At 41.0% G+C, this 25754-nt stretch overlaps 1 protein-coding gene across 9 annotated transcripts in view; it reads right to left on the bottom strand.

The window, feature by feature from the left end:
* ST6GAL2 (ST6 beta-galactoside alpha-2,6-sialyltransferase 2) overlaps positions 1–25754 on the bottom strand; it is a 180267-nt gene that overhangs the window by 18520 nt on the left and 135993 nt on the right. For 8 of the 9 annotated variants that reach the window (XM_072031436.1, XM_027445183.3, XM_027445175.3 and 5 more), the window contains 3 exons: positions 8137–9139; positions 3867–3964; positions 744–845 (listed from right to left, as the gene is read on the bottom strand). In XM_072031436.1, coding sequence (XP_071887537.1) covers positions 744–845; positions 3867–3964; positions 8137–9082 — 1146 coding nt within the window. In that variant the 5' untranslated portion in view covers positions 9083–9139. The remainder of the gene's footprint in view (positions 1–743; positions 846–3866; positions 3965–8136; positions 9140–25754) is intronic. The other variant, XM_072031443.1, reaches the window with a different exon arrangement.

Raw genomic sequence — 25754 nt, forward strand, 5'->3', positions numbered from 1 at the left:
CAGACGAAGGTTTACTTTCTGCTTGCATCCTGCTCAGCTCCCAGCTCCCCCTGCCAAGAACCATCAGATCAACTGGTCCCACTGGAGCTGCAGCACCCGCCAAGGCTGAGGCTCCCAAAGTGACAAGCAGATGGATGTCTGCTGCTCTCAGTGAGGGGGTGAGCAGCAGGACGCAGATGGCTGTGGGGGTGTGGACACAAAGGGAAGACTGATAGGGAGGAGGCCTGGCAAGTGGGGAAGGTGCAAAGAGAGATTGCCATTGGGGTGTTGTATTTTGTCTAGGAAGGCAGAGGGGAGGATGCGGGAAAAAAAAAAAAAAAAAAAAGGGATGCAGTTCTTCACCTTTCTTGATAAAGCCTCCTTCTGAAATCTAGCAACATCCCTCCTTCACAAATACACAGAAAAATCACTGTTACGTGAAAACAGCAATATTTTTATCCAAAAACAAACAAACAAACAAACAAAAAAAATCTTTATCATCCATTTATCCTAGCATCTCAGAGCAGATCATTCCAGTACAAATGCCGGCTACTAAGAAAAGTTTTTAATCAATAAACCATTTTTGACCAATTCATGTGATTTGACCAATTCTGTGATTCATGCATAGTGTTCTCTGCTCTTTAGATAAACATTTTGGAGTTCATTATGATAAGTGAGAACTAGAAGACTGAAGTACTAGATACATGAATTTTGTCCAGTGTTTTCAGACAAGTTGGGAAGAAGGGATCAAGTAGGCATCTTACCACGTTCAGATTTGCAGAGTAGGGGGCAGGATCCCAGGCTACTAAGATAACATCTTTGTACAAGGAGCTTTCAACAAAGTGATGGTTTGGGTTGGTGAGAATCTGCAAACACACATGTAAAAAAATTGCACAGAGTTAAAAGCAAATGGGACCCAGAAAAATAGCAAAATCCTCCTCTAAAATGAACAGTCCTCCTCACTCTGTTTGTTCTACTTTAATTCTGATTGATTTTAAGTAACTTCTTTTGTTAAAAAAAATAATAATAACAACAATAATAAAAAAATAAAGAGCTTAGTCATAAACAGCACTCATGACAGTTTTAAGTACCAGTACGCTGAATTACTCTCCATCTGCGAGCAATGTGATGAGACCACTTGAGATGCTGCATAATTGTATATCAATATTACTTTGTGTTCTGGAACATTAAAATGAAAGCTACAGTATTTCACACTGTCTGTAGAATCCTCTTTTTGGACACAGAGAAACGTTCTTTGAAGTACTGAGGCCCCCAAGGATGCTCTTGTCTTTGCATTTTATTTATTTATTTATTTTTTCTTCTGTTTTGGTTGTTTTCTCATTTCAACAGCATTAGGTCTCATATGAAGTACCTTCAAAAAGGCAAATTGGACCATAACAGTAAAAGCCTGTATACCTAGAAAAAGAATTCCAGGAACAGGCATGTGATAGTGCTTTTATTTTATTTTAAAGTAACAGTAATAATTGTTCTGCTCTCTTATAACTCCCTCCCACATCTACTGGTACTCTGATCCTCCCACCCTAGGTTTCCCTTTTACTCCTGCTGGTTTCTTGTTTCCCAGACCCTCCATGCTTAACTAGATCTCTCTGATCCCTAGTGCATCCAATCTTGGGAAGGATTGGACCAAATGATTTCACTACTGGTTGAAACAGCATGAATTTGGCTCCAGCTGTTAAACTAATCAACATTCCAGACAAATAAATTCATACTAATTTTCATTTCCCTTTAGGATCCAATGAGCCATATTTGATTATGCATATTTTTCTTCAGAAAAATAATATTGTTGCCATAGCAATATTCTTTCTACCATAAACTTTAAACTTAATGACTTTCCATCAGCTTTCTACAACAAGAACAGCATTAGTCTTGCTGCCATCAGCATCACTAACTCCATTTCTCAGAACAGATTTTGCCTGAGAATGTAAACTCCTTTCTTGAGACTACAGAGTAAACAGACCAAAAGGTCAAGCTTTTAAAAGCTCAATTCTACAGTTACCATACAAAGGAGCTCTCACTTGCCTTTCAGCAAGCAAGAGTCCTTCAGAGGTGTTGTCCACACAAATTTCGCTCTTAGTGAGCCTGCATTCATATGTATGAGATGAGTTTCCTCTGGAATAACAATGTGTGTTGTGGCTGCACTGGTTTCCTTCACATCCTTTGGGCTTTCATAGCAGCGAACATGAGGGAAGGAGAGGGACACAACAGACTTTTAATCTCCTGAATGCAGGAATTTCCTACAGTAAGGAGAGGAGGGTCGGAAAGCCAGCACGGATTATGCATCTTCAGAAACGGTAAAGCAAGCAACTTTTATCAAGTGACTGTGAAGATTTCTCTCCTGGTGGTGGAAAGGCCAGTCTCCCAACAAGAAGCCAGAACCTCCCAGACAGCTTCCAGCCTCTTTGAAGGAGCAGAAAGGTGGTGGGAATACAAATATTTGTGAGGAAGCTGTGTGTGCTGACCTGGCCTGAATTTTAGTCACACCCTGTGTTTTTGGGGGAGGCTTTGTGGAGAGCAAGTGATATTCAGCACAGAGATCACATGAGCCTCCATTACCACCACAGCAGGAGTGTGGCACAGCAGCTTGGGAACAAGGAGGATCCCACGCAGCAGCAAACAGCTAATTTAGCCGTTTAGTCTCTCTGAATTCACTCAGGAGCTAACAAAGCTCAAATCACTGCCTGGAGGCACTTTTCTCTTTCTTACAGAGAGCCTAGTGAGACTAGTCAACTAAATGAGGTCTCTAAACCCTCCTCCTTGCCCCAAGATAGGAGTTTAGGCGTGGTCAGCAACCAGGATGTTTCATCTAGAAGTAAAATTAAGAACAGTTAAGGAAGGAAAAAAAAAAAAAAAAAGTTAAAATAAATGGCACTGAGATCAATGTTCTCTTATATATTGATTTCACAACTAAAGACAGATATTTTGGCTTTCTTCCTGTTAGTAAAACAGGAGTCATATTTAACCCACATCATTTTAAAGATCCAGGCTGCCCTGCATTGTCACAAAGAGCTACAAAATAAGTGTGAAGGGAATGGCAGCAAGAAGTATTCTATATGTGGTGACAAAGAACATGATTTTATGCAGAGAATACACCCACCAAGGATGGACATTGCATAAGCCATCACTGAAAGCAAAAGAAAAAAAAAAAAGGAACTCATAAGAAAAGCTGCAAATGAAAATTCTGTTTGCCAAGATCAGAGTTCAGGCAATATTTTTTTTCAAAATTAAAAAACTACTCACAGCCATAAGGTGTCACTATAGCTCAATGCATACTTTATTTGTTGACACTCATATGCAGAAAATCCCATTTTCTGTTTCCATACAGATGAACAAACTCATCCCAGGTGTAATATCCAATGGACATAAAAGTTTTTGTTTCTTTGTTTTTTAATACTTCACTCCAAACTTTTAAAGAACAATGACTTGCCTAAAGTTATACATTAAGACAACTCAGTTCCCATTTCTTTCTCCTTCTAGCAAGGAAATAATTGGGGAACTGGAGAAAATAAGAAGAAAGCTTTGGAATCCCCACAGCTCAGGCTTTGTGAAGATCCCAGAGGTGGTGTGGCAAAGGTCTTTGGTACTTCTGACTCTGGCACCTTGCTGAGCCTTTACAGATGTAGGACACATGAGAAATTCTACAAACCAATTCTTTGAGACAAGGATATCAAGTAACTATTGCAATCACTCTACACTGACAGCATATGTAAACATCCCTGTAAGAGAGAACTTCTACCTGCTCTATATGTCATGACGGTTAAATCACTAGCCGTTTCCCAGATTACCCAACACTTTCTCAGAGGTTATTAATTTAATGTCATCTCGTACAGAAGAGATGCTGACTTGAATTCACAAAAGGAAGCTCTTACCTGGGAGTTGATGATTCGCATGGTTGTTTTATTTCCAACATCTTTTTCATAGCCACGCGTTGGAGCAGAATTAAATCTTAGAACAGCATCATGAGAATCTGGGAGCATAAATAAGGGGGTAATTTATATTAATTTTATTAGTCATACAGAACACTAAAATAAAACAAATGAATTAAGCTAATGTAAAACTTTCACATTTTTTCTTATTTTGATATTCTATGGATGAAAAATATTCTACTATAAGTAAACAAAAATCCTCTTGCACCTACCATTACCAACATCCACTGGGGGAAAAAAAAAAAATCATCATCATTTATAAATTCAGCTTTCAATACTCAAAAACTGTGTACCCAAAATATTGGATAAAAATAATATGGGAAGGTTTGTTCAATTGGTTGCTATCTCTATTTCAAAATTTATGAAGAATTATTACATGCAAAAGTATGTTAATTGCAAGGGTATCTAAATCAACAATGACACTCGACTATGAGACTGAGTTTCACAGCACTGTATAATATTTGAATCACCTCAGACCACCCCAAGCCCATTAACCAAACTAACTTATTCTCAAGGTCAGTACAAGTCTTAAAGAGTCTGTCTAGGAAGTTAATCCACAAAACTGCTCACACACAGAAACCTAAGGATCCCTTGGTAGCAAAGATCTAACAGAGCTGATCTGTCAAAGTTTCCCCACAAGCTGTTGACCTCAGAGTCATGGAGAACACAAAACAGCTATAGGTCAAGTATGGGTCAAGCATAGATACTACGTGCAGTCCTCTGCCGGATGAAAGATAATCACCCACTTAGTTCTTCTTTTTATGGGGTATCAAAGCCCAAAAAGGAGCGAGGGACAGTAAGAAATGATGCCTATTGTCCAGAAACACACTGTCCTTGTCAATATTCCCCTATCCAGTTCACTTTTATCCCTTCTACAGATTGAAGCAGAGAACATGTTTCAGGCCAAAATGGTCATGTAATGCCTTAATTGCCTATACAGTTGTTTATCTCTAGTCACTTCAAATGTGGTTGGCTGTAGCTCAAAAATGGAGTAGGCAGACATTTCCAAAGATAACTAATATGCTTCCATGGAGTTCAGACCTGATCCAATCCAACTTCCAATCCAACACCTTTACTCCACACTTCTTGTACTCCAAAGGAGAAAATACTGTGTGACATGAAGTCATCAGTTCAGTCTCTGCCATACTTGCTTGCTTGAACATGTGTCTCAGATAAGAAATTTTGCCAAATGTCCACTAAGCCCACCTTCTCAGTGGCTGGATAAGGAGTGGAGGCTTCTTCCATGTCCCTGTGCAGGAGCCACATATCTATCCCCAACACCTAACCTTCATCTGCCTAAGAAAAGCCTCTCAATTTTGTGGAAGCTAGAGGACATGAAGTCAATAGAAGGTGCAGGTACCCCCACATTTCTGGAGAAGAGAAGGAAAATCAAATGCCCTTCATATTTTAAATTGATAAGCAGATTTCAAATACAAGTTTGGACAACTCTTTGAAAACCTTTTGAGTGTGAGCTGGGAATTTGGTTGGGAAATGGGAATTGCATGCTTCACAGCTTAATTAAGAGACAGTGCACTGCATTTCCAAATTTTTTCACTCTGGTTTTCAGAAAATAATACATTAGGATTCGGTCAAACAGTAACAATAATTACTTTTAAGTTAACTAACTTTAATCTTAGTGTTTGGAGACAAGCATTCCAAAGTTACAGAGAGTTTGAGGTTTGGTCACATATCCCTGTTACTTCCTGATGATAACAAACAACTAGGTCTCCCATTAAGTAGCATAATCACAATGAGAGCATTTGTTGAATGTGCATAACTTCCATACTTTCATTAAAAAATAAGTGTGGGGGCAGTGGGTGCAAAAGAACACTTTAGAATTTCTGCCTGCATTTCTAATACAAACACAGAAGAGGGCGCTAAAAGCATACGAAGAGAAAGGTCCTGTGCAGCTCCTTTCTTAAGCCTTTTTTCTTTCAGGAGCGTAAATAGTAAGAATCTTTGCCTACAGCAACTTCATCAAGTAAGGCTATACAGCACATGGCCCAAATCTCATGCATAGGGTGTTTTTCCCCACTCCGTAATGACACAGACTTCGTGGTGCCTTTGTGGACACCTAAGAGCTTGGCAGGTTGGGCAAGCTGCCTCCAAAGAGCCACGATGAGCCATCCAAGGTGCCTCTCAGCAGGCAGGCTGCTGGTGGTTTCAACCAACAGCCGTAGTCCTGATGCCAGCTCAATGAGGGGACTATCTTCTCCTACAGCTGTGCATTCACAGAATAAAAAAAATAAATAAATGAAAGTGTATATTACACAATCTGATCTTCCTCTTCCTGCTCAGATTCCTCTCACTTTTTCAGAGAACTAGAGGACAGGTGGAAAGGCAAGACCATAAGCTTGTCTGCACCACATAACACCTAGACTCACATGGGAAGATAGCTCCTTCCCCGTATGTATAACAACGCAAGTAGATGCTGGGGCTTCCATTTTCCATATAAAGACGATGACACTGGAATGACATCTGTAGTACGCTAGCACTTCCACAGAGTAGCAATGGCCAGTAAGACCCATCTAGCTGCTGTCAGTCAGCTGGGCCCCTGCAATTCTGTTCCCAATTCACTGCTCAGCCAAAAGTACCTGCCCATGGCCTGCACGACACTTAGATAATTTTTTTTTTGTGAGTCTTGCTGCCCCACATGCTTTCCTGTAAAACAGGTAGGAGGAGATCTGAAACTTCAGCATAGGCCTTACAAAGTAGAATCTCTTCCCTTTAGGTGGCATCAGAGGAAAATTTCCAATTAAATCATTTTGAAGTGAATGGCATAAGCTTTCTGTGCCCTAGGTCCTTCTGAGGGAATGGATACACACAGGAGTGTAAGGGCTCCAAATCTCACCCTGGGCTGCACCTGAGCATGCATGTGTCACGATGCACACTGCTATACATAAGTCAGTCACAATGTGTGGGGTTCTCCAATGGTTCTCTGGGTTGTCCAGTACAGCACTAAACTGTATTGGTGTGAACTGGGTGTACCGGGGAATAACAACAACAATAAAGAATTTATTTCAGTCAAGAATTACACACTGGAGAAGGGAGGAACTGTTAAACTATTTTACCCCAGAGACTTCTAGATCAGTAGAGCTTCCTGTGAAACTGAGGGTTACCCTGGTTTGACTTTTGCTGCAGGCCAGAAGGGTACCTGGGTTGTGTTGAAGGCCTGTTAGAGCAGATTGATAATTATAGAGGCTCTAATCCCAGAGATTTAAAGGAAATCCATCTGTGTCAAAGAGATGATTGACTATGATGAAGCAGGTATTGGGATATGAGCTGGAAGATGGGAGGATTAACAAAGGCACATCAGAAGGTTTTTATAGAGAGCTGAAGGTGAAAATTCTTTGCTCAAGAAGCAAGCTTGAAAAGTACATTTCATCCTTCTTACAATACTGCACATGTACTACAAAACCAACTACTGAGATGTTAACACAACTCGTAATAGTCATTTTTGAGAAGAAAAAATAAAACTGACCTGGATTAGTTTTATGGCTCCACAATCCTCTTATGAACAGCTATCACAAAACTCTCAACTTCGGGGAATTCTGTGTAACACTGACATCTCAGCACCATCTCACTGACTCAGTGCAGCAATGGAAAAACAATGGGAGGAGATGCTCAAACTCATTTAAATTCACACTTGGAAAAGAGGTCAGGGGACTTAACCTTGGAGCATGAAGCTACTTACTCAGGGATCTATATTCTATATGCCTGTGAACTCTAAACATGCAGAAGATTAAGATGATGCTCTACCGCTTCTTGGCACAGAGACAAAGTTTAGCCTGGGACAAGCAGTTTCTCTGAGTCACCCCAAAATATGGACAGGTACAACACAGCTTTTTGGAATAAAACCTGACTATGCCTCTAATCTGCTGAAGCAATAAACACACTTTGCAGAAAAATGCCAAATATGGCAGATCTGTTGAAACTAATATCTTTTTTATACTACAAACTGTAATATGCTAAGAAGGCATCGTTGTTTTCTTCAAATCAAATTATGACTTCAGGCCAGATTTGCCTTTCAGTTATATTGCTCTGAAAGGGAACAGCTTCAGTGAGGTCTGTAAGTTCACACTCACAAAACGTTGATGAGAGAATAACCAGACCCTTTACAGACCTACACTTGAGAAGAATGAATCTTTTGAAAGACAAACATGAATATGTACGTGTATATGCATATGCACATGAAGAGGTACATTTCACCCACCTATTTCATCCCCTAGAGAGGAGTTCAGTATTGCACCAGCAGACATAACTACAGCACAACTCCCAAAGCCATGTGTATACAATTTGCCCAGTGGAATTTGGGGAACGTGCTTCTCCCATCCAAGAGTGGAGAAGGGAGCCTCCTTGCCATCTATTGTTTTCACATTCACCCTTTCTTTTAGCTCACAGAAAAGCTGGTCGCCTGTTAACTTAGAGTTTCGTTTCCCTTTGAACCGCACCCCATGCTTATTAGTGCTCAAATAATCTTTCATCGCCTTCTGCAGTCGAGGGTTTAGCATCTTGGAAGAGACATCCCCTTTCCAAAGCTTGTAAAGAAAGGATTTCGACATCGTGGAATACAGCCCATCCCAGTCATCAGATTCATCAAGCATCTGGCTTCTCCTGTGCTTTGCGCTCCTTCTCCTCATTCTTCTCTGATTGCCCCAGTTGTTCTGCAAAATATTTTCTTTCAGATTATCCTCATCGGCTGAGATGAATTTTGCTATCTCTTGAAGGTTGCTGTGTGACCGAGGCTGACCAGCAGCAAATAAATAATCATCATTCACTTGGTAGAAAGCACTTTTTGATTTTCTTCCTAATTGGGATGGAAAATATTCATCTTCACTTCTAAAGGCATCTTCCAAATCAGTCCATTTCTTAATACTTCCAGTCCCTGATTTAAATGTACCTAAAAGGTCTTCATTAAGTAGTACCTCATTCCCATCGATGGTTTCAGAGAATGATGGATCATGTATGGCTCCCATTATGACTCTCTGCTTGCCCTGTAGGGGCAGAAGCCTCTTAGTTTCAATATAAGAAAAAGAACTGGGAACGGGCTCAGCAGTATTGCTATCTGTAAAATAGATGAAGATCACCAGAAAAAGCAGACCCCAGGCAAAGATCCCAAACAGCATGAGTTGTTTCCATTGCTTCAAGTTCGGTTTCATGGCAGTGCCTTTACCAGCTCCTCTGTGCCTTGAAGTATTGGTGAAGGAAAATGAAACCTGGAAAGAACATCAAATATTAATCAGGAATGGTTCTAAAAATAGATACAATTCAGAAATATCTTAAGAGGCTTTGATAGGAGCTGCAGAATTAATCTCTAAGCTGTAGCACGGTGCATTCAGAAGCAGAAACAAACTCTGGAGCCTGCAGACACTGTAGGAGTGACACGCTTTGGCTGTAACCACACAGTGACAGCTGCTAGCTACAAAAGAAGCTGGTGGCCAGTTTCTACAGTAACACTGGATCCTGCCTTCAGGGAGATCATGTGCCTGCCTGCTTCGGCTGTACAGAGTTATGAGAGCAAAAGCAAAACCCATGTCTGTCTGTATGCAGTAGGGAGAATATCAGCTGCTTCTCTTTCACCATGAAAAGTCCTTGCACAGTGAGAATGCGAGCAAGACAGCCTGTGCTCAAAGGCACCAAGTAGAGAGCACAAACTCATCTGGACAGTCCTCCTCTGCCCAGATCCCTGATGAGACAGTGCTCAATGGATATCAACAAGTGGCAACAGGGGGAGAGCATCATGCTGGCAGGTCAGGGAGGAGTCTTTTGTTTTCTTTATCTGATATGAACTGACACAGCCTCAGTGGCCAAATCACTTGCTGGGGAGCACAATCCAGGATCAGACCTGAATAAGAGGTCTGTTCAGATGCTCTGCTTGGATGCTGCACATGCCCTGAGGTGACACGAAGTAGTTCTGCACATTCAGGCATGAGGAGTTCGTGTTTTCCAAAAAGGGTGACAACTGGCACAGCCAACTAAATACATGCCTTTAGGGTAACGATGGATATTTACATAAGGAGGGAATGGGGGAGGAATGTTAGTCCTAGACTTGAAATCTGTGCTCTACTAATACCTGGGAATTTTGGACAGCTTGTGTATTAATGGAGGGACACATTGTCCAAACCAAAATGAAGTCTGACTGAAGGGGCTTTTTTCCAATGAAAATACACTAACACATTGCTGGGCCATCACGCACACCATGCCCTTACAAAAACTCAATTGTGTCATTAGTTGGTGTGGACTTTGGTAGAAAAGTCAGCTGAAGAAAGTCCAGCCCTCCCTTAGCACAAGACTTATCATTCACCTCCCCACACCATACTAATCTTCAGCCTAAGTCAACACTGCAGTGAAACTAACTCCAGGTACTATTTAGTGACAGATCACTCACTTGATCTGGATTAAAAATAAGCCCCTTTTTCTGGAGTTCTGTTCCTAACCCCATTTGCTTCAATAATCACTTAACCATGGCACTTTAAAGCCTTAGGTGTGGTCAGAAAAGAGGAAACGGAGCAGAGGCAGGCTATGATTTCGCTAGCAGCCTGTGCCACAGGAGCCTGCATCCCACTAAACCGCATCTGAACACCATACAGCTTACACACCTCTGATAACACACTGGCTAGTTACACCTGATGGTCAGGAGGGACCAAATAGTCGCCAGACACTATTATTTGAGTATGTCAAAGCTGAGTGCCAAGCTTAGAACAAAGCTGCAGCTGAGGCTGTTTTCACATTAAAAGGAAGCCAGCAGTACCACTGGTGCAAGACACTCTCCTTACCCCTGCCCTTTGCATCTACCAGCATCTGTCTACTGAGCTGGCATATTATAAACTGGACCGTTCGTCCTGATACACTGATACCACAGGGGTAGGGATGTGGAGGAATGTGTATTAAAGGTTGCTTTTTTTATTTTTTAAACTGGGTCAGTCCCTTTATCCATTTCAGCCTAGTGACACACACACAGTTGTTCCAGCACAGATGAAAAGATCGCCTACCACAACACAGAGGCGAGAACAAACCGTAGGTGCTATGAGCAAAGATACTTCAGACAAGCGATTCTGCTGACCCCCCTGGAATGCGAGGCCACAGAATCACATTTCTAAACATGGGCTATTTTAATACTCTAAGCAAAGCCTAGAACAATAAATAAATAAATAAAGCTAACTTTAGGACTGAAGGCATTGTACAGATAGAGAGAAGATTCAGTGTCGCAACTGGGTGAACAAACTTAATTTCTAATATATCAAAAAAAAAATACAATAAAATTCATGAGTACAATAACACTGTGCTCCTCACATGTTTGGCTCAGCTCACACAAACCACAAGGAAAGAAAAAGCTATTACTCCAAGTGACCCATTTCCCAGTTGCATTCTGCTGCTGCAAGATTGTTCCCTGCAGTACCTCAACGCTTCCCCCCCCTCCACTTCCAATTTTAAATCACTACAGGCTATGTCTTGTGGGAGTCTACTTTCAGTATATGACTGTTGTGCAACTTAGGTCTGCCCTCAAGTTATTGCAACCTGCCCACTCATCAGCGTTCAGATGTTTTGCATTTTTAAAGCAGCATTCTTCGCCTGTCTGAACTGCTTTCATCCCTTTTTATCATTTTCCCTGCTGTGTTTCCCCAGCACTTTTCAGCACGTGGCTTCCAAACCACTGTGTAAGTTAGTCTTTGCTCAGTCAGATGTTTCTCCTGCTGAATATACATTTCTTAGAGGATCAGCAAAGGAAGCATCTTTCAGAATCTTTTTTAAAAAGACAAGCTTGCAGGAAGTAGAAGCTATAAAGGAAGAAGTCCCTAATATTTTCCACCAACTCAGGCAATAAGTCTAACCATAATTTAAACATAACCCATATCAAAATCACATGTTTTTCTCCAGTTGTCTGTGTTTTGTTTTATCTTATCACTAGGAATTTACAAGAAACAGAAAGGGTTTAGTCTTAATTCAGGTATACAAATATGAAAGTTTCTAATTGTCTGCGATAACGTGTGCTTGGTGTAGCAGACTGCCTCAGCATGAAGAATTAGTCTGGACTCCTAAATTTGACATTCAGGTTGCAATCTGAAAAAGGAATGAGTTTCATTATTAATTATTTTTCAATCAAGGCAAATAATTTTTTTCCCCAAACACTTAGAGAGTCATACAGAACATTTGTATCAGTTGGCATGCACATGTGAGCAAGTACAGGATTACCTTTATCATTCAGCGAAAAATTATCTACATAAAATAAAATATCAGCATACACCAGTATATTTGCCAATGCTGCAAGTAAAAGGAGCGACACCAGTGAGAATAAATCAGAAAAACTTTACCCATTAACTACCGCAGGAGCTTATCTACAATCCCTTGTTGCAAGTGGGGCCTCAAAAAGGATACTCAAATCTCTTGAAGACCGGAGCTATGCAGGCAAATCTCTGTGCTGCTTTAATGTTTTTTTGCTCACAAGAAAAGCCTTGTCCTCCAGCAGTACAGCTGAGCTGGAAGCGAATTCAAGGTCATTACTGTATTAGTTGCAAGAGGACCCCTACAACCTCATAGGATCTTGAAGGCTGTGAGTGGAAAGCTGCAGTAAGCCCAAAGAAATATCAGTTTATCTTATCTCCCTCTGCACAAAACATCAAGTCAGCTCCCCCCCCTCCCCAGCCTCTGCGGCTTCTCACACCTCACCGTGGCTGCTTTTGGCAATGTCTGGAAGGAGAGGGCAGCCCCTCCTCACACTCCCCCCTCCCGCCGGCAGCAGACCCCTCTGCTACTCAGCAGGGGTCTCCCCCAGCATCACCTGGGGTGTGTGTTCACGAAGGCACTGGATCTCCGCTGCAAATAGAAATGTGTTTGTGTAGGAAACCAGAAATGACAATCGTAATGAGTGGCACTGGCTGACTGAAGAAAAACAGGTGGTTTCGTGAATGCAATTACTGAAGTCCACTGGATCTTTCAGGAATAAACCTCCATCTCTCTCATCTGTGCTCATCATACAGCTTTCAAGCTGTCAAAGCAAATCTATACAGAAATTTTAAAATTATTGTTCGTGTTGTTTCTTGTCTCCAACTTCAACACCCCTGCCTCAGTAATCCTCCCTGCTTACCAACAATGACAATGCTGAAGTCAAAGTTCAACCTAAAGAAGACCAGAGGTGCAAGCCTGAACTGGGGGAAAAACCCCAAGACTTAACCCAACCCAGTTTCCCATTCAGCAGAAGCAATAAAACACATTAAAAAGCATCTTTTGCCCCAGCATCTAAAGACTTCATTACAAATCTCCTTTCTGCTGGCCTCTTTCAATCATCAGCTAGTTTAAGCCCCAGCTGCAATATGGTTAGAGATGTTTCAGGCTGCTTGCACATAAGCTACGGAAAGCATGAGGCAAGGCACAAATCAGCACAGTGGTAAGAGAGGAGAGACTTACGTGTTTGCTTAACAGAAGTACTAAAATCATCTATGGAAAATAAAGGCAAACCCCAAGGGTATCTTCAAAGTATCCCAGGAAAAAAAATCAACTCTCCATTGGAAATTAAAGGCCGATTTTCCAAAAGCAGCACCCACTGATGGGAAATTTTATTTCACCACACTAAGATGCAAGATACCCCCTCCCTGTGTACAGCCTATTGTTTGGCAACAAGGAGCACTTCTAATTTTTCTGAAGTAGGCCTCCTGACTATTTCTTAAATGAGAAGAGATGGATGAGGGAGATTTTTTTTTTTTTTAATTATTATTATTCCTTTGAAACATTCCTCCCTTTCAACACTGTCTATTGTTAAATTAATTTGTATAGACCCCAACGGCTCAGAGGTCAGAAGGGTTCAAGTTGATGTTCTAAGCTGTGCACTGTTATGTTAAACAGGGTTTTTCTTGGCTGCAGCTTTGCAGTGAGAAGGTCACCTCGGGGTTATTTGGGGTAGCAAATGTTAGCTGTGGGCAACCCTTCCCAGAGGGCTGAGAATCAGACTGGGGTTTATTTGATGGAAAGCTTAGGCAGCCTGAACAGATAGCAAATGCTCCTTTAGTCTGCCTCATCTCTTAGTCAGCTAATTCCAGGGTATTAAGAAACCTCTGGCATAGGGCAAGACAGCTGGAGGCTGCATTTCCAGGGTGGGGAAGCACACTCATCCCCTTGTGTGGGAAGTGCCAAATTGGTTTTTAGCATTATCACATCATTTCTGTGGCGCAAGCTGTACAGTAGGCAGCAACAGACAGGCAAGCCTGTGGGGAGCGGTGACTGCCAAAAGATGTATATTAGTCACTTGATGGCCTGGGCACTTGTCTTATTGGCTGTGATGAGGCCTCCTAATTAATGAATCTCTTTTGGACAACTTCCTTGTTAGTCCTGATAAATCTGGCTACTTTCTTCAACGTTATTTTCAGAGGAGTCAGGCTGCATTCTCTATTACTTGTTTCAGAAGATGTTTTCTTAACTTGCTGCAAAGAAACATCCAAGTGATTCAATGATCTGAAGTAGGATATTTTTTTCTCTTCAGTATCACTCAGTGTCTTTTTCTTATCTACTTATCTTCTACTTAAGGAAGATTCCTTGGGAGGTACAAAAATGATGGCATTGCTAACCTGAATCATTTTTTTTAATGCAAGGCAAGCATCCCAAGTCAGGGCATTTAAAAAGCAGAGTCTCAGGTTCTTGTTTGCTCCTAAGGATGGATGCAGGCAGGCAGCATGCCTGCTTTCAGGTTCTCTGATAAAAGCTAGGATTTCAAGTTGGGAGGTGGTGGGGACTTTTTTATCTTTTTAAATAGTGACCCATTTCTATTAGCCCAGGCTGTATGAAAATTACTAAATATAGTGAGACTTACAGTAAAACCCACTCGAGCTGGCAACCCAGCAGCTGGAGGAATGCTCAGTGGGGCTTCTGCCAAAGAACGTGTCCTAGATTATTTTGTAGGAGCATGGGGGCTTAGAAGCATAAATCTCCAGGTTTTAGTGGGAGGTCACAGCTATCTTCTCTGCATCTGATATCCACTCTCCATCACCAAGTTCAAGCTGCCTGGCACTGAAGCCAGCTATCACTTTCCTACAGCCCACAGCACCGCCTGCACAACCCAGAGACCACATACAGGTTACGCGAGTGTGGGTTGACAGGAGAGAAGTAAAAATAACCATACTAGCTCTTAGCCTCACATGCAGACTTTGCCACTGCCAATGGAAATGATCATCACAGCATCAAAGGACAAGGAAAACCTGGCTCTGCAGTGACTGGCTGCATCTCTCAGGTCAGCCTCCACCTATCCAACTTGCAGCTTTTCTCACTCTCCAATACACACAGAGTCAACACTCCAGACAGAATTTCCTTCCACATTTCTGGTCAGGAAGGAAAACACCACCTTTTTGTCTTTTACAGACTGGTTATGAGCTGACCACAGTCTCGGTATTGTAATTAAGGGTTTTTAGAGAAATGCACTACATTTCTCCATGCATCGCATTCAGAACAATTTTGGTGTGAATCACTTCCAGGTTCCTCAAAGAAGACTATAAAACAGCAGAAGTATCACATAGTTGTACTGAAAATAAGCAATCCTGATAACATACCTTTCATCAGCTCCACCTGCCTTTCAGGGATCCCCTTACATATCCCTTTACCAAGTATGCTCAGCCTTACCTACCTCTGAACCCTATTTTTGCCATTTGCTCTTGTCAGACCTTCGCACTGCCCTGGCCCTGCTCACAGCAAGATGCAAAAGCTCAAAGTTGCTTCAAGTCACACTAAAAGTCAGCAGTGCCTGGTTCTACCACAGGACACGGGTGGAGAAACCATCACTGTGGCTATAGCCCCTAGCACATCCTCACACACAGCTAGCAGAGAAGCTGCTAAGCTATCTTCACACCACTTGCAGAAGTACCAGCTAGCTGGTAGCGGCAGTTTTCAGTCACACTTTGGCTGCCACAGCACTGCCTCTTCATCCAAACAGCAGGCAAAAAGCAAACAAAGTAACAAAACCACACACACAAACCTCCTATACACATTAGTATAAAACTACTGCAACTATCCAAAGATACTCTAAGTCCTCTTCGAAGTGAAATTCATGGATAATCACAGAGGCTTCTAGATTTGAACAAAGACCATCCTAGCTGGCTACATTCTCATATCCGAGTAGTTCCTCAGCTCAGGCAAAACCTCATGGATCAGGCCATAAAGCAGCCCATATTTTTCCTTGCCCTACGTTTACACATCTCTGCTCCCCCTCATAAACTGCAAGATGTGCCAGAACCACAGTTGTTCCCAGAGGACCCGATCAGCACTAGGGTCATGTGAAGCCAAATGCTGCACATTTGCAGGAGGGTGCACACTGAAAAGGCAGGCTGGCTGGAGATGAAAGCCAGGTGTAGAAACAAGGCAATCAGATTGAGAGCAAATACTTGTTTGCTCATCTTCCATTCATTCATACGCACCTTATTAAGACATTCATTTTTATTGCCAGGGGGAGGTCAACAACAAGGAAGTGAGCACACAGAAGAAAGGGAGGAAGAAGAAGGGAGAGGGAGAGGCTAGGGTGGGCAGGAAGGAAAGCAGCCAGTCCAGCTGCAAAGCAGCACAGAGGGCAGGAAGGCAGGGGCACCTCAGCACTGAGGGGTGAGAACTGGAAGCAAAAACTTCCTCCCACCAGAACTATCAAACCTTCTGGGGAAACAGCAGGTGAGCCCAGCTCCTACAGAGGGCAGGCTCTGGCCAAGAACACCCTACACTCTTTCTACCAAGCAACTCATGGGAGAGAAACCAGCATGCTCCTGCAACAGATGGGAGACCCAAGTGAGTAGAAGGACCCATGATGGGTCTTCCCCCATTCCTTTCAGGCTGCTCTTCCCCAGGAACACACTCTGCTCCACACCTTCTCAGTGTTTGGGCACCCACTGCATTCTTAAGTTGGAGCTCAGCCCTTGCTCCGTTTACACCCATGCAACAGGACACCCTCAGGCTGAGCTTTGTGATGGGTTAGTATCACAAACAGCTGCACAAGTTTTCCCCTCTTCCACAGTCACTTCACAGCCTATACAGAGATGCTCCAAATTACAGACACAGTTGGTGCCTGAAGACCCCTAGCAGAAGCAGGATTTACTGCCTGGCTTCAGCATAGCCTGGCTTTTTGTGGGACTGATCCTCCCCTGCCCAAAGAATAAGATTTTAATCCCTTTCCTTCTGCAAAACCACAGTTCGGGAGCAGTCCATGCCTACATACTGATGTCATGTGTAACCAAACATGATGGCAGGAATTTCTTAAGGCCTGAAACACAACAGTGGTGTGGAGAAATGGATAGCTTACTCAGTGTCTAATAAAATGTAAGAAAGAAATCCAGCCAGCACGTATAACTGTATTTGGTCCCCCCTCCCCATTTTAAGGGACAGCTTTTGATACCGTACTTGCAAAAACACATAATTCAAAAAAGGAAGGAAGTGCTTTGAGGGTGTTTTATTTAAAGCTTGACAGGATAAACGAATCACAGTCTCATTAAATCACACATCTCAGACTGCACACAAGACTAAACCACGAGAAATAGGACGTTACAAATCCTCATGCAGTTCTACACTTCGAGTACAACAGCTCATTTTATTTCTGCTCTTGGCAAGGTTAGAATAAAAGGCTTCTTTTCTTTGCTCCATAAATGTTTTTAGATGCTATATTACTTGAACTTAACACAGCAGTAATTGCACTGAAAAAGGCCAATCTGAATTGCTTCCTGAAAGAAGGAAACATTTATACTAACATGCACATGAGCAGACAGCACAGTTACAAAAGGTCTGTGTCAATAGTGTCACAAAACCTTGACCAAACTCATAAATTGTTCCAAGCAGAAATGGTTTGAGAACTTCAGTTTTCCACTCTGATGCAGTAATATTTCTGAGATATACTGAATATCCATATCTCAATATAGCAGCAAGTTTTATATCTATAAAGTATGTTTCTACTGTATGTTCCAATAACACAAGTCCTATAGGCAGTGTTTTGCTTCACTTTTTATTACTGACTTTTTTTTTTTTTTTATTAAACTCTGGTTTGTCTTTTTACATTTGTTCCAGAAAGCAAGCAAGCCCTTGTTTTAAAACTCTAAAAAAGAACAATGGTAAATAATTTGTTCCTAATTTCTCAGTTCTATCTCAGTGCCAACTCCTATTTTTTATGTTAGCAACATAATTGTGAGAGAACATTTAGAAAATTATCACCGTTAAAGTTTCATTTCTATATAATCACACACATACAAACAACATGTCCTCTACAGGCTTATTTTCTTTCAAGCTTCTAGCCTAGAGCAAAGTTTCACCCTGGAAGAAGGTCTGCCAAACTGAAGTATGAAGTCAGTTGAGCCCTCGTTACATTACGAATACAATCCAAAATCAAAGTTTCCTGGACTGCGACACTTCCTCTTCTCCCCTCCCCCTCCCTTTTTTTTTTTTAATTTCTAAATATATTTTAATACTTAACATGACTATTCTGATGATAAGCCAACCTACACTAGCCAGGATGTTTGGTTTGGCTTCATAAAACAAAATAAAGTGGTATTTGTATTGAAGGGTGTTTTATGCATGGCTCAGGGCAATATTAGTTTAAACTATGGCAAGATCAACAGAAATCTTTTCTGTGGGAGATACAGCTGTTTGTAACCTGACCCTAACCACTGGAAATTGAATTCTACCTGACTGGAAACTTTGCAGAGAAATAGGATCTCACAGGATACCATCATGGAACCATGAGCCAACCAAAGAGTTGGCTGGTCTGCAAGACAGTTGCATTAGCTAGTTTTGCTATGAAAGTTGACATAACACAATAGTATTCTAATCTCATCCTCACTGGATACAACAGTGAAATTACCATTTGATGCTAGTTTGTATTGTCGTAAGAGACAATGCAATCTAAAACCTTGTACTGTTAGATCTACAGGCTAGTACAGATGAATCTGAGAAATAGAATACGTATTTCCTACTGAGATAGTTGGCAGAGGTTTTTGACATGCCTTTACATCCACAGGGAAAAAGTCCTGTATACATGTGAAAGTCCAGTATACATATGAAATATTCCTTTCCTGCAACTCTTCAACAGGTAGAATTCACAAATTTTTCATAGAAATATTTGCAAGGATTTCAAATGCTTGCTACATTGCCTTTGGTTTTCAGCCAACAGGCAGTCATTTGAAATAGTGCTGATTTCATTAAAAAGACCTCCTTTTGAAATTGCCTTTAAGTGGTCAAGATATGCAAAAATGCTGCCTATCTTCTGCATGCTCCGCTTAAAAGAACATAATTATTTCAGAGAAAAGAGGGAGAGAAGGGAAGGGAAGAAAAGTGGTCACTGTCCCAGCAGGGAGGAGGATGCCCCTCAAAGAGAAGCAACTCCCTCAAGCCATGAAGGACATGTAACCTCCTTCCATCCTGTCAGGGAGATGCCAGGAGCATCTAAAACTCTTTTTCCCTCTCCTTTCCGTTATGGCATGCTGTCAACTATGTACCCACAGGCACAAGTTTCCTCCTGGCTGTTACAAGGAGTAGCTGGGGTCTGCTCACACTCCCTTAGCAGGTCCACTTGCTAAGGCAAGCTTGCTTTTCCCGGGAGCCTCTCTGGAGCTAGCATTTGCCTTTCTTCAGGTTTGCGGCCTTCCCAGAAAACATGAGTTTTCCCACTCCAGAGCACCATCTGCCACTTTGGAAGGCCATCAGCAACACTGGCATCAACCATTTGCAGAATTGAGAAAAAAGTTGGTACGGACAGAGACAAATTTCCTCATGTTTTTGCCCCTTTCCTAGCATAACAGAGTCCCAATCTACGTCTGCAGCTTTTAAGTGTTAAATGCACAGAGCAAGTAATAAAGTGAAGCCAATTCACTGCCCTAAATCAATCAGGAAAAGGTTTTCTCTGCCAGCACAAAAAGAGAATGTTCTGAGAAAGAAATCTTTGTTTTAACATAGATCGACTCCTTAGCAACACCCAATCCCATCAAACCTATTTTGCTGATGGTTTTCGGTCCTGCTTCAGTTCTGCTCAGAGGCAAAATGAATGAACTAACATTTAGTCTGAATTAAGAGCTCACGCTCAATGTTTTTACCATTTTGATTACGGTATTTGCATCTATATTTCAAGTCAACATTGTTGGTGGAGAAGTCTTACACTTAAAAATACTAGAGAAGTTATGGGTGTGCTGGCAACATGACTGCAAGCAGAGCAAAATTTTCCCACTTTTTTTTAAACTACTGGAGAAAAACACATTGAAGTTCATGCTAAATGTGAGTATAAAGATGAAAAAAGATATACTGGCAGAAAGCATGAATGACATCAAGCAATGATGAAAATCTTGATCTGGTCATCATCTGCCTACAATCTACTTCAGATTTCTCAGATTTTTCAATAATCTGTACAAAACACCCTTTTGTGTCTGGTCTTCTGTGGTTCAGGAAATGAGGTAAAAAGAGTAAAACTTGCATAATTCTGTAGTTGAACATGACATATTTCAGCAAAGCATTGGTAATTCCACATTCACTAGTAGGAAATCTGTTGGTAGTGGTAGATCTACCAACTACTACACCCACTTTGGTTAACTGATTTAAAAATATACCAATTCAAGAGAACAGAATATAGGTACAGTATATTTCCTGAATTTGTATTAACCTGTACTTCATTTTAATTATCTTTGCATTGTATAATTTCACAGTATTTCCAGTAACTACAGTGAATTGTATGAAAGAAAAACCCATGAAAACTCAAATATGGAACCTGGTATCACCTCATCTAGACTGTGTGGGATCATGAGCGACATCAGGTTATGAGACTCAGGAAGGCATGGTGCAGCCCTGTATGTTCACATAACCCTATCCCTATGCCGCTACAAAGCCACAGTATAATCCTGTAGCATCTTACAGTTCTGAAGTGAAATTTACATAGAGGACTATAAAGATTTAAAGACCAATTAAGAACAAGAACTGTTTAGTAGACTAGTCTACTTACAAACAACGTTTATTCAAACACAGCTTGTACCTCACATTCTGCTTTCACACTTTGAGAGCCCACTTGTGAGCAGTAACAACAATCCCACAAGTAGTTTTTTTGCCTGCTACATACAAAAATGAACACCACTGGACTTTTCTTAAACAAGCAGATAGATAGTATGTTGTATTCCAGAAGAACCAAAAAAAAAAGTAATAATAATACTTAAAGTTAGTTGAGAAGAATGGAGTAACTGGAGCTTCAGACCTAATGTCCGTGGACATATTTACTGACTGCTTTTGCACATAAATACTAAAACCCCAGGCTCATATTACAAATCAGATAGCTGGATACAGTCACAGTTTAGTCTATAGATGCTATAACTTTTACAGAATTTCTTCTTTTTTTAACCACTTTTTGAGATTGCAAAATCTCTTCAAACTGCTCAGAAGGCAGTGAAAATTAACAGTGAACTAATTCATGATGAAATGGACTTATCATGCTAACTACTGATAATTTTTTTAAGCTTTAATTGTTAGAATTTGATACAGTTCTTTATGAATCCTGTCCAACGTGCTTTCACAATTCTCAATGGATAGTATTTATCTGACTTATTTACTAATTACTTCCAAATTACAAGTGTCCCTCAGGTCTGAATCATTTCTGATGAAAGAACAAGCAGCCTTGCATGGTTTTATGCCATGAGGGAAGAGAAATTAAAGGAAAAGAATTTCAATGATCTGATCAAACAAATAAAAAAAAAATCTCAATCTCTTTGAAGTGTTTTCTAACTTTATCACCACATGCAGGTAACAATGTGTGTCCGTTAAACCTTCCACGCCATCATTATGCCAAGGCCTCTTAATTTTTTTTCCCCATAAATAGAGATAACAATTAAAAGCTATGGAAAAAGCAATATTCTAGACTGCAGATACTGTAAATGTCACCGTCTCCATACTGAAGCATAGTATGGACAGGCACATAAAGAATAATCACATATTTTCAAGCCATTTAAACAGAATATGCCCAAGGGCACGCTGTGGAGGAGCCAGCATTTTCGTCAGTAGGTACCATGCTCAGTTTCCTCTCCAGCAGTCAGAGAACCCAAGCACATGTGAATTCTAATCCATCACTTCTCTGCCAAGCACACTTCTGTAAGAAATAGGCACACTAGTGTCTTTAGTTTAAAATCAATTTTACTTGGCTTGGACATCAGAGAATAGGAGAAAAATATACTTTTAGTACATGACATTTGCTTTCTAAAAGCACTGTCTTTCTTGGAAAATGTAACATTGTTAATATAATATACACTTTATGTACTCTATATAACTCTCTCTACAACTACTATTTCTTCAGCATCTCAGCCACAACATCTGACTGGTGACTCCAGATTATAGTTGTGTTTTTTTTCTGGCATTACCACGTCACTATAACCACCTCTTGATTTCAAAAACCTCAGAAGGAACAGCATTCCTACTATGAACCATCTCCAAGACCTACGAACCTGTCACCTTTGCTGTATGTCTTGACCCAATTTGCCTTTATCTTGATGACACTTTTATTCAGCATGCCTGTTTCCAAGTCACTTGGCATTTTCCAGAGTCCTTCTAATGCATGGGACTTGCAATTTTCTTCTTTTGTAACCTCATTTCAGATGGATGGAAACTATTTACCTCATTCTGGTTAGAAAGGTATTCCATTTCAAAGAACAAAAATGTAACTGTTTTCTTTAGCAGATCTGAATGAAAAATTCAATTTGAGTTTATATCCCAAAACCACAGTGGAGCTGATGTGGTATCACATATTACTTTCTGAGAAAGTAATGGTTTGAGGTCACAAGCAATCCTCCTGTTGCTGTGCTGTTACTGACCACACTTCTCCTTTACAGCTGATTCCGAACAACATGGGGGAGGGATCACATACGAAGGGGTTCCTACAGACCAAGGTTGACTTTAATCTATGACATATACTTACTGGCTGCATTCTGCACTTACACTATAGCTTTGAGTTATGAAACCCCAGTACAGTCCATCTAACAGCTGTGATTTTATGATAGTCTCTGTGTAGCTGTACAGCTGTTAAGATTACTGCCTTATTTACTTAAAATGTTCAAAGTCAGTAAATAAGGAAATAATATCAAGGAATGAATAGGGGTTTTATTTCAAATGTCAAGCCATTTAACTATTGTTTAGAAAATAAATATGCAAGTTCAGAAACAGGGTTAAAGTGGCACTACCAAACAGTACTGTAGAGAGGCTTGGCTTTACTGAGTTTCTCGAGCTGGATCAGATGTCTGTCTTAGCCATGCTGAATTACTCAGTAGTCAAGGCTATGAATTACTATTGGCTGCTTCCCTGATTAGCCATGGTACTGGTATGCCTGAGACCTTCCAAGCACAGTTGGGGCTTACTGCAGCAGTAGACAATACTGTAACATTGCAGTATTACCGGCTATGCAGTTCTCTGTCCCTTCTATCATCTTGTGCAGTAGGTTTATGAAACTCCTTGGAAACTTTCATCTGCAGGCACTAGATGAAACAGCACCAGTAGTAACTCAAAGCTTTGCAGTTCAGCAGTCTGAAGAGTGCAGACACGCTATTGCTAGAAATGCCAAGAAGATAAAAATTCATTAGGGTGATCTCTTCCACTCTGGCCCTGCTTACTGAAGAAATCATTCAGGAAGTCTCTATGCAGAGCGCTACAGAGACGTGCAGTGATGCTTGAGCTAGCTCAGTAATCATAAGATGCATACTCATACCTATAGATCTTGCTTTCCATTTCCTTTTTGATAGCTATGGCTTTGGCCTTTTTGATAGCTATGGATTCACCACATGAAGAATCCTCAGGGTATTTTCAATTGCAAGTAGTTGATATTAAAAAATAAGAGTCTGTGTCATATGTGACAAAAGCAAAATTCCATGTGTACAGCGTGCACGCGGTAGCTATGCCCTTATTTATCATGACGACCTTGCAAAAGCAATGCATATCCCAGTGACTGCAAGGCTTAATTATTTTAATTCCGTGGTCCAGGAGTTTTCAGCAGGGTTTCTCTACTGCTTGCAGCTTTTGCAGAACGTAGCAGCATATCTGATCACTGGTTTAAGTAGCTGTGATCTCATTACACTCATCCTGCATTCTTCTCATTGGCTGTCTATATAGTGGCAGATTGATTTTTAGCTGGCTCTGTTGGCCTTTTTAGTGCTCCTAATAATAAAACGCCTGAGCAAAGAGAAAATCTTCTGATAGGTATTTTACACAGGCACACCCTTTCAGGAATTAACCCATGATAATCTTGACAAACAACTCCCTCCGGTACATATGCTAACATCAGTACAGATGGCAAACAGCACAAAGACTGTGCCTTGCACATACATGGAGCGCCTCCTGGCCTCGTGAAATGCAGACCTTAGAGGAGAGATCCTGCCTGAAACAGTCTTACCAAACAGTGATCCATGGCACTTTGTCTCTTCACAAAGCAGCACCTCCGGACTTCCGCTGAGCTTCTCCTGGTGCTTTTAAACTTTAGCCCAGGAAAGAAAAATACAATCAAGCAATAACTTCAAACACTCACAACTGCTGCCTCAGGGTGAAGGCTCATTCCGGCTTGACATCTGTTCCAGCCCTGCTCACTCTGACTATAAAGTGACTCAGTCAAATTAATTCAGTGTTTTTAAATACAGCATATTTAGAGGCTTTTCCTCATTGTCATCTGTTTGGCTTCATATAACAATAGCAAGTATCTGCAATGGCTTGCTCTGGTCTTCACATCATCCAGGAACCAGCACTGAGAATGGAAGAAAGGGATGGTACATATCCAGGTCTCATTCCTACACAGAAAGGAATTATAGCCAGGGCACCCCCAGCTTAAGAAATAAGAGGCACTTTAAGGACCATGAACATTTTCTCTATATTTTTAACACCTATCTTAAATTTTGCAATTTTAGCAGCTAAATGTCTCAGGCTACAGTTGTTTGGACGTAAGGAAGAGTAGCTCAAGAACAAACATGGAAAAAATTGCTGCCAATCTTAGGCTATTGCCACCTTCATGGCTTTCCATGGCAGGAGCTGCTACCAAGCAACCAAACTGAAGGACAAGATGGCCATCAATGAGATTTATTAAATAAAAAAAATAAAAAATACTTTTTAAAAAAAAACTTATTTTTTATACTCAAGAAATTATAACTAGGCTGACAGAGAGATTCCCTTCTGCCAAGCAGAGAGGTAAAAGCTATATTAAACAGTGAGCTCTCAAACCAGACACTCCAAAAATCTCTCTCCACTTATAGCAAGGTGGAAGCAGGACTCAAACTGTGACTCCTTCTTGTATGGATACAGGGCTAATGTTTCTGTCTCACCACATTTGCCTGTACACAGCCATACACCATTTGGCTCCAAGCTAAATGGTGTATGGCTGAAATGCTAAACGCCTTATAAATTTATGCTTTAAAAAAATAAAATAAAAATCAATAGCAGAAATACAGTTGGCCCGAACAAGAAATAGCAGTGAACAATTAATATGGAATGAGTATCCACTATGCAGAAATATTTCTAAAGGAGAGATTAGCTTTCTATAACAGGCTCCAGTTTTAACCTCCGTAATTTCAACAAAGTAAAACCGAGTCACATGAAATTTCACAGTCACGATCTTGTGCCAAGGAAAGCTTCTCTGGAAAGTTTGAGGTAGATCAGCCAAGGCATCTTGGAGATATGAGAGTTCCAGAAAAGTGAGGTGTTCTACATTTCTTGGACTGTATCCTAATTTTTTTTGGCTCGTCATTACTTAAAAATGGTTGGCCTAGACATTCCAAATTTGCTTGGCTACTACTGGTGCCTTTGACTAGTTGCAGGCTATTTTATTACTAAGTGTGGGTTTGTACAAATTCTGAGCCCTGCAGTTGTTAACACCACATGTTGGCTTGT

Source organism: Anas platyrhynchos, chromosome 1 (assembly GCF_047663525.1).
Source record: "Anas platyrhynchos isolate ZD024472 breed Pekin duck chromosome 1, IASCAAS_PekinDuck_T2T, whole genome shotgun sequence".
Taxonomy (NCBI): domain Eukaryota; kingdom Metazoa; phylum Chordata; class Aves; order Anseriformes; family Anatidae; genus Anas; species Anas platyrhynchos.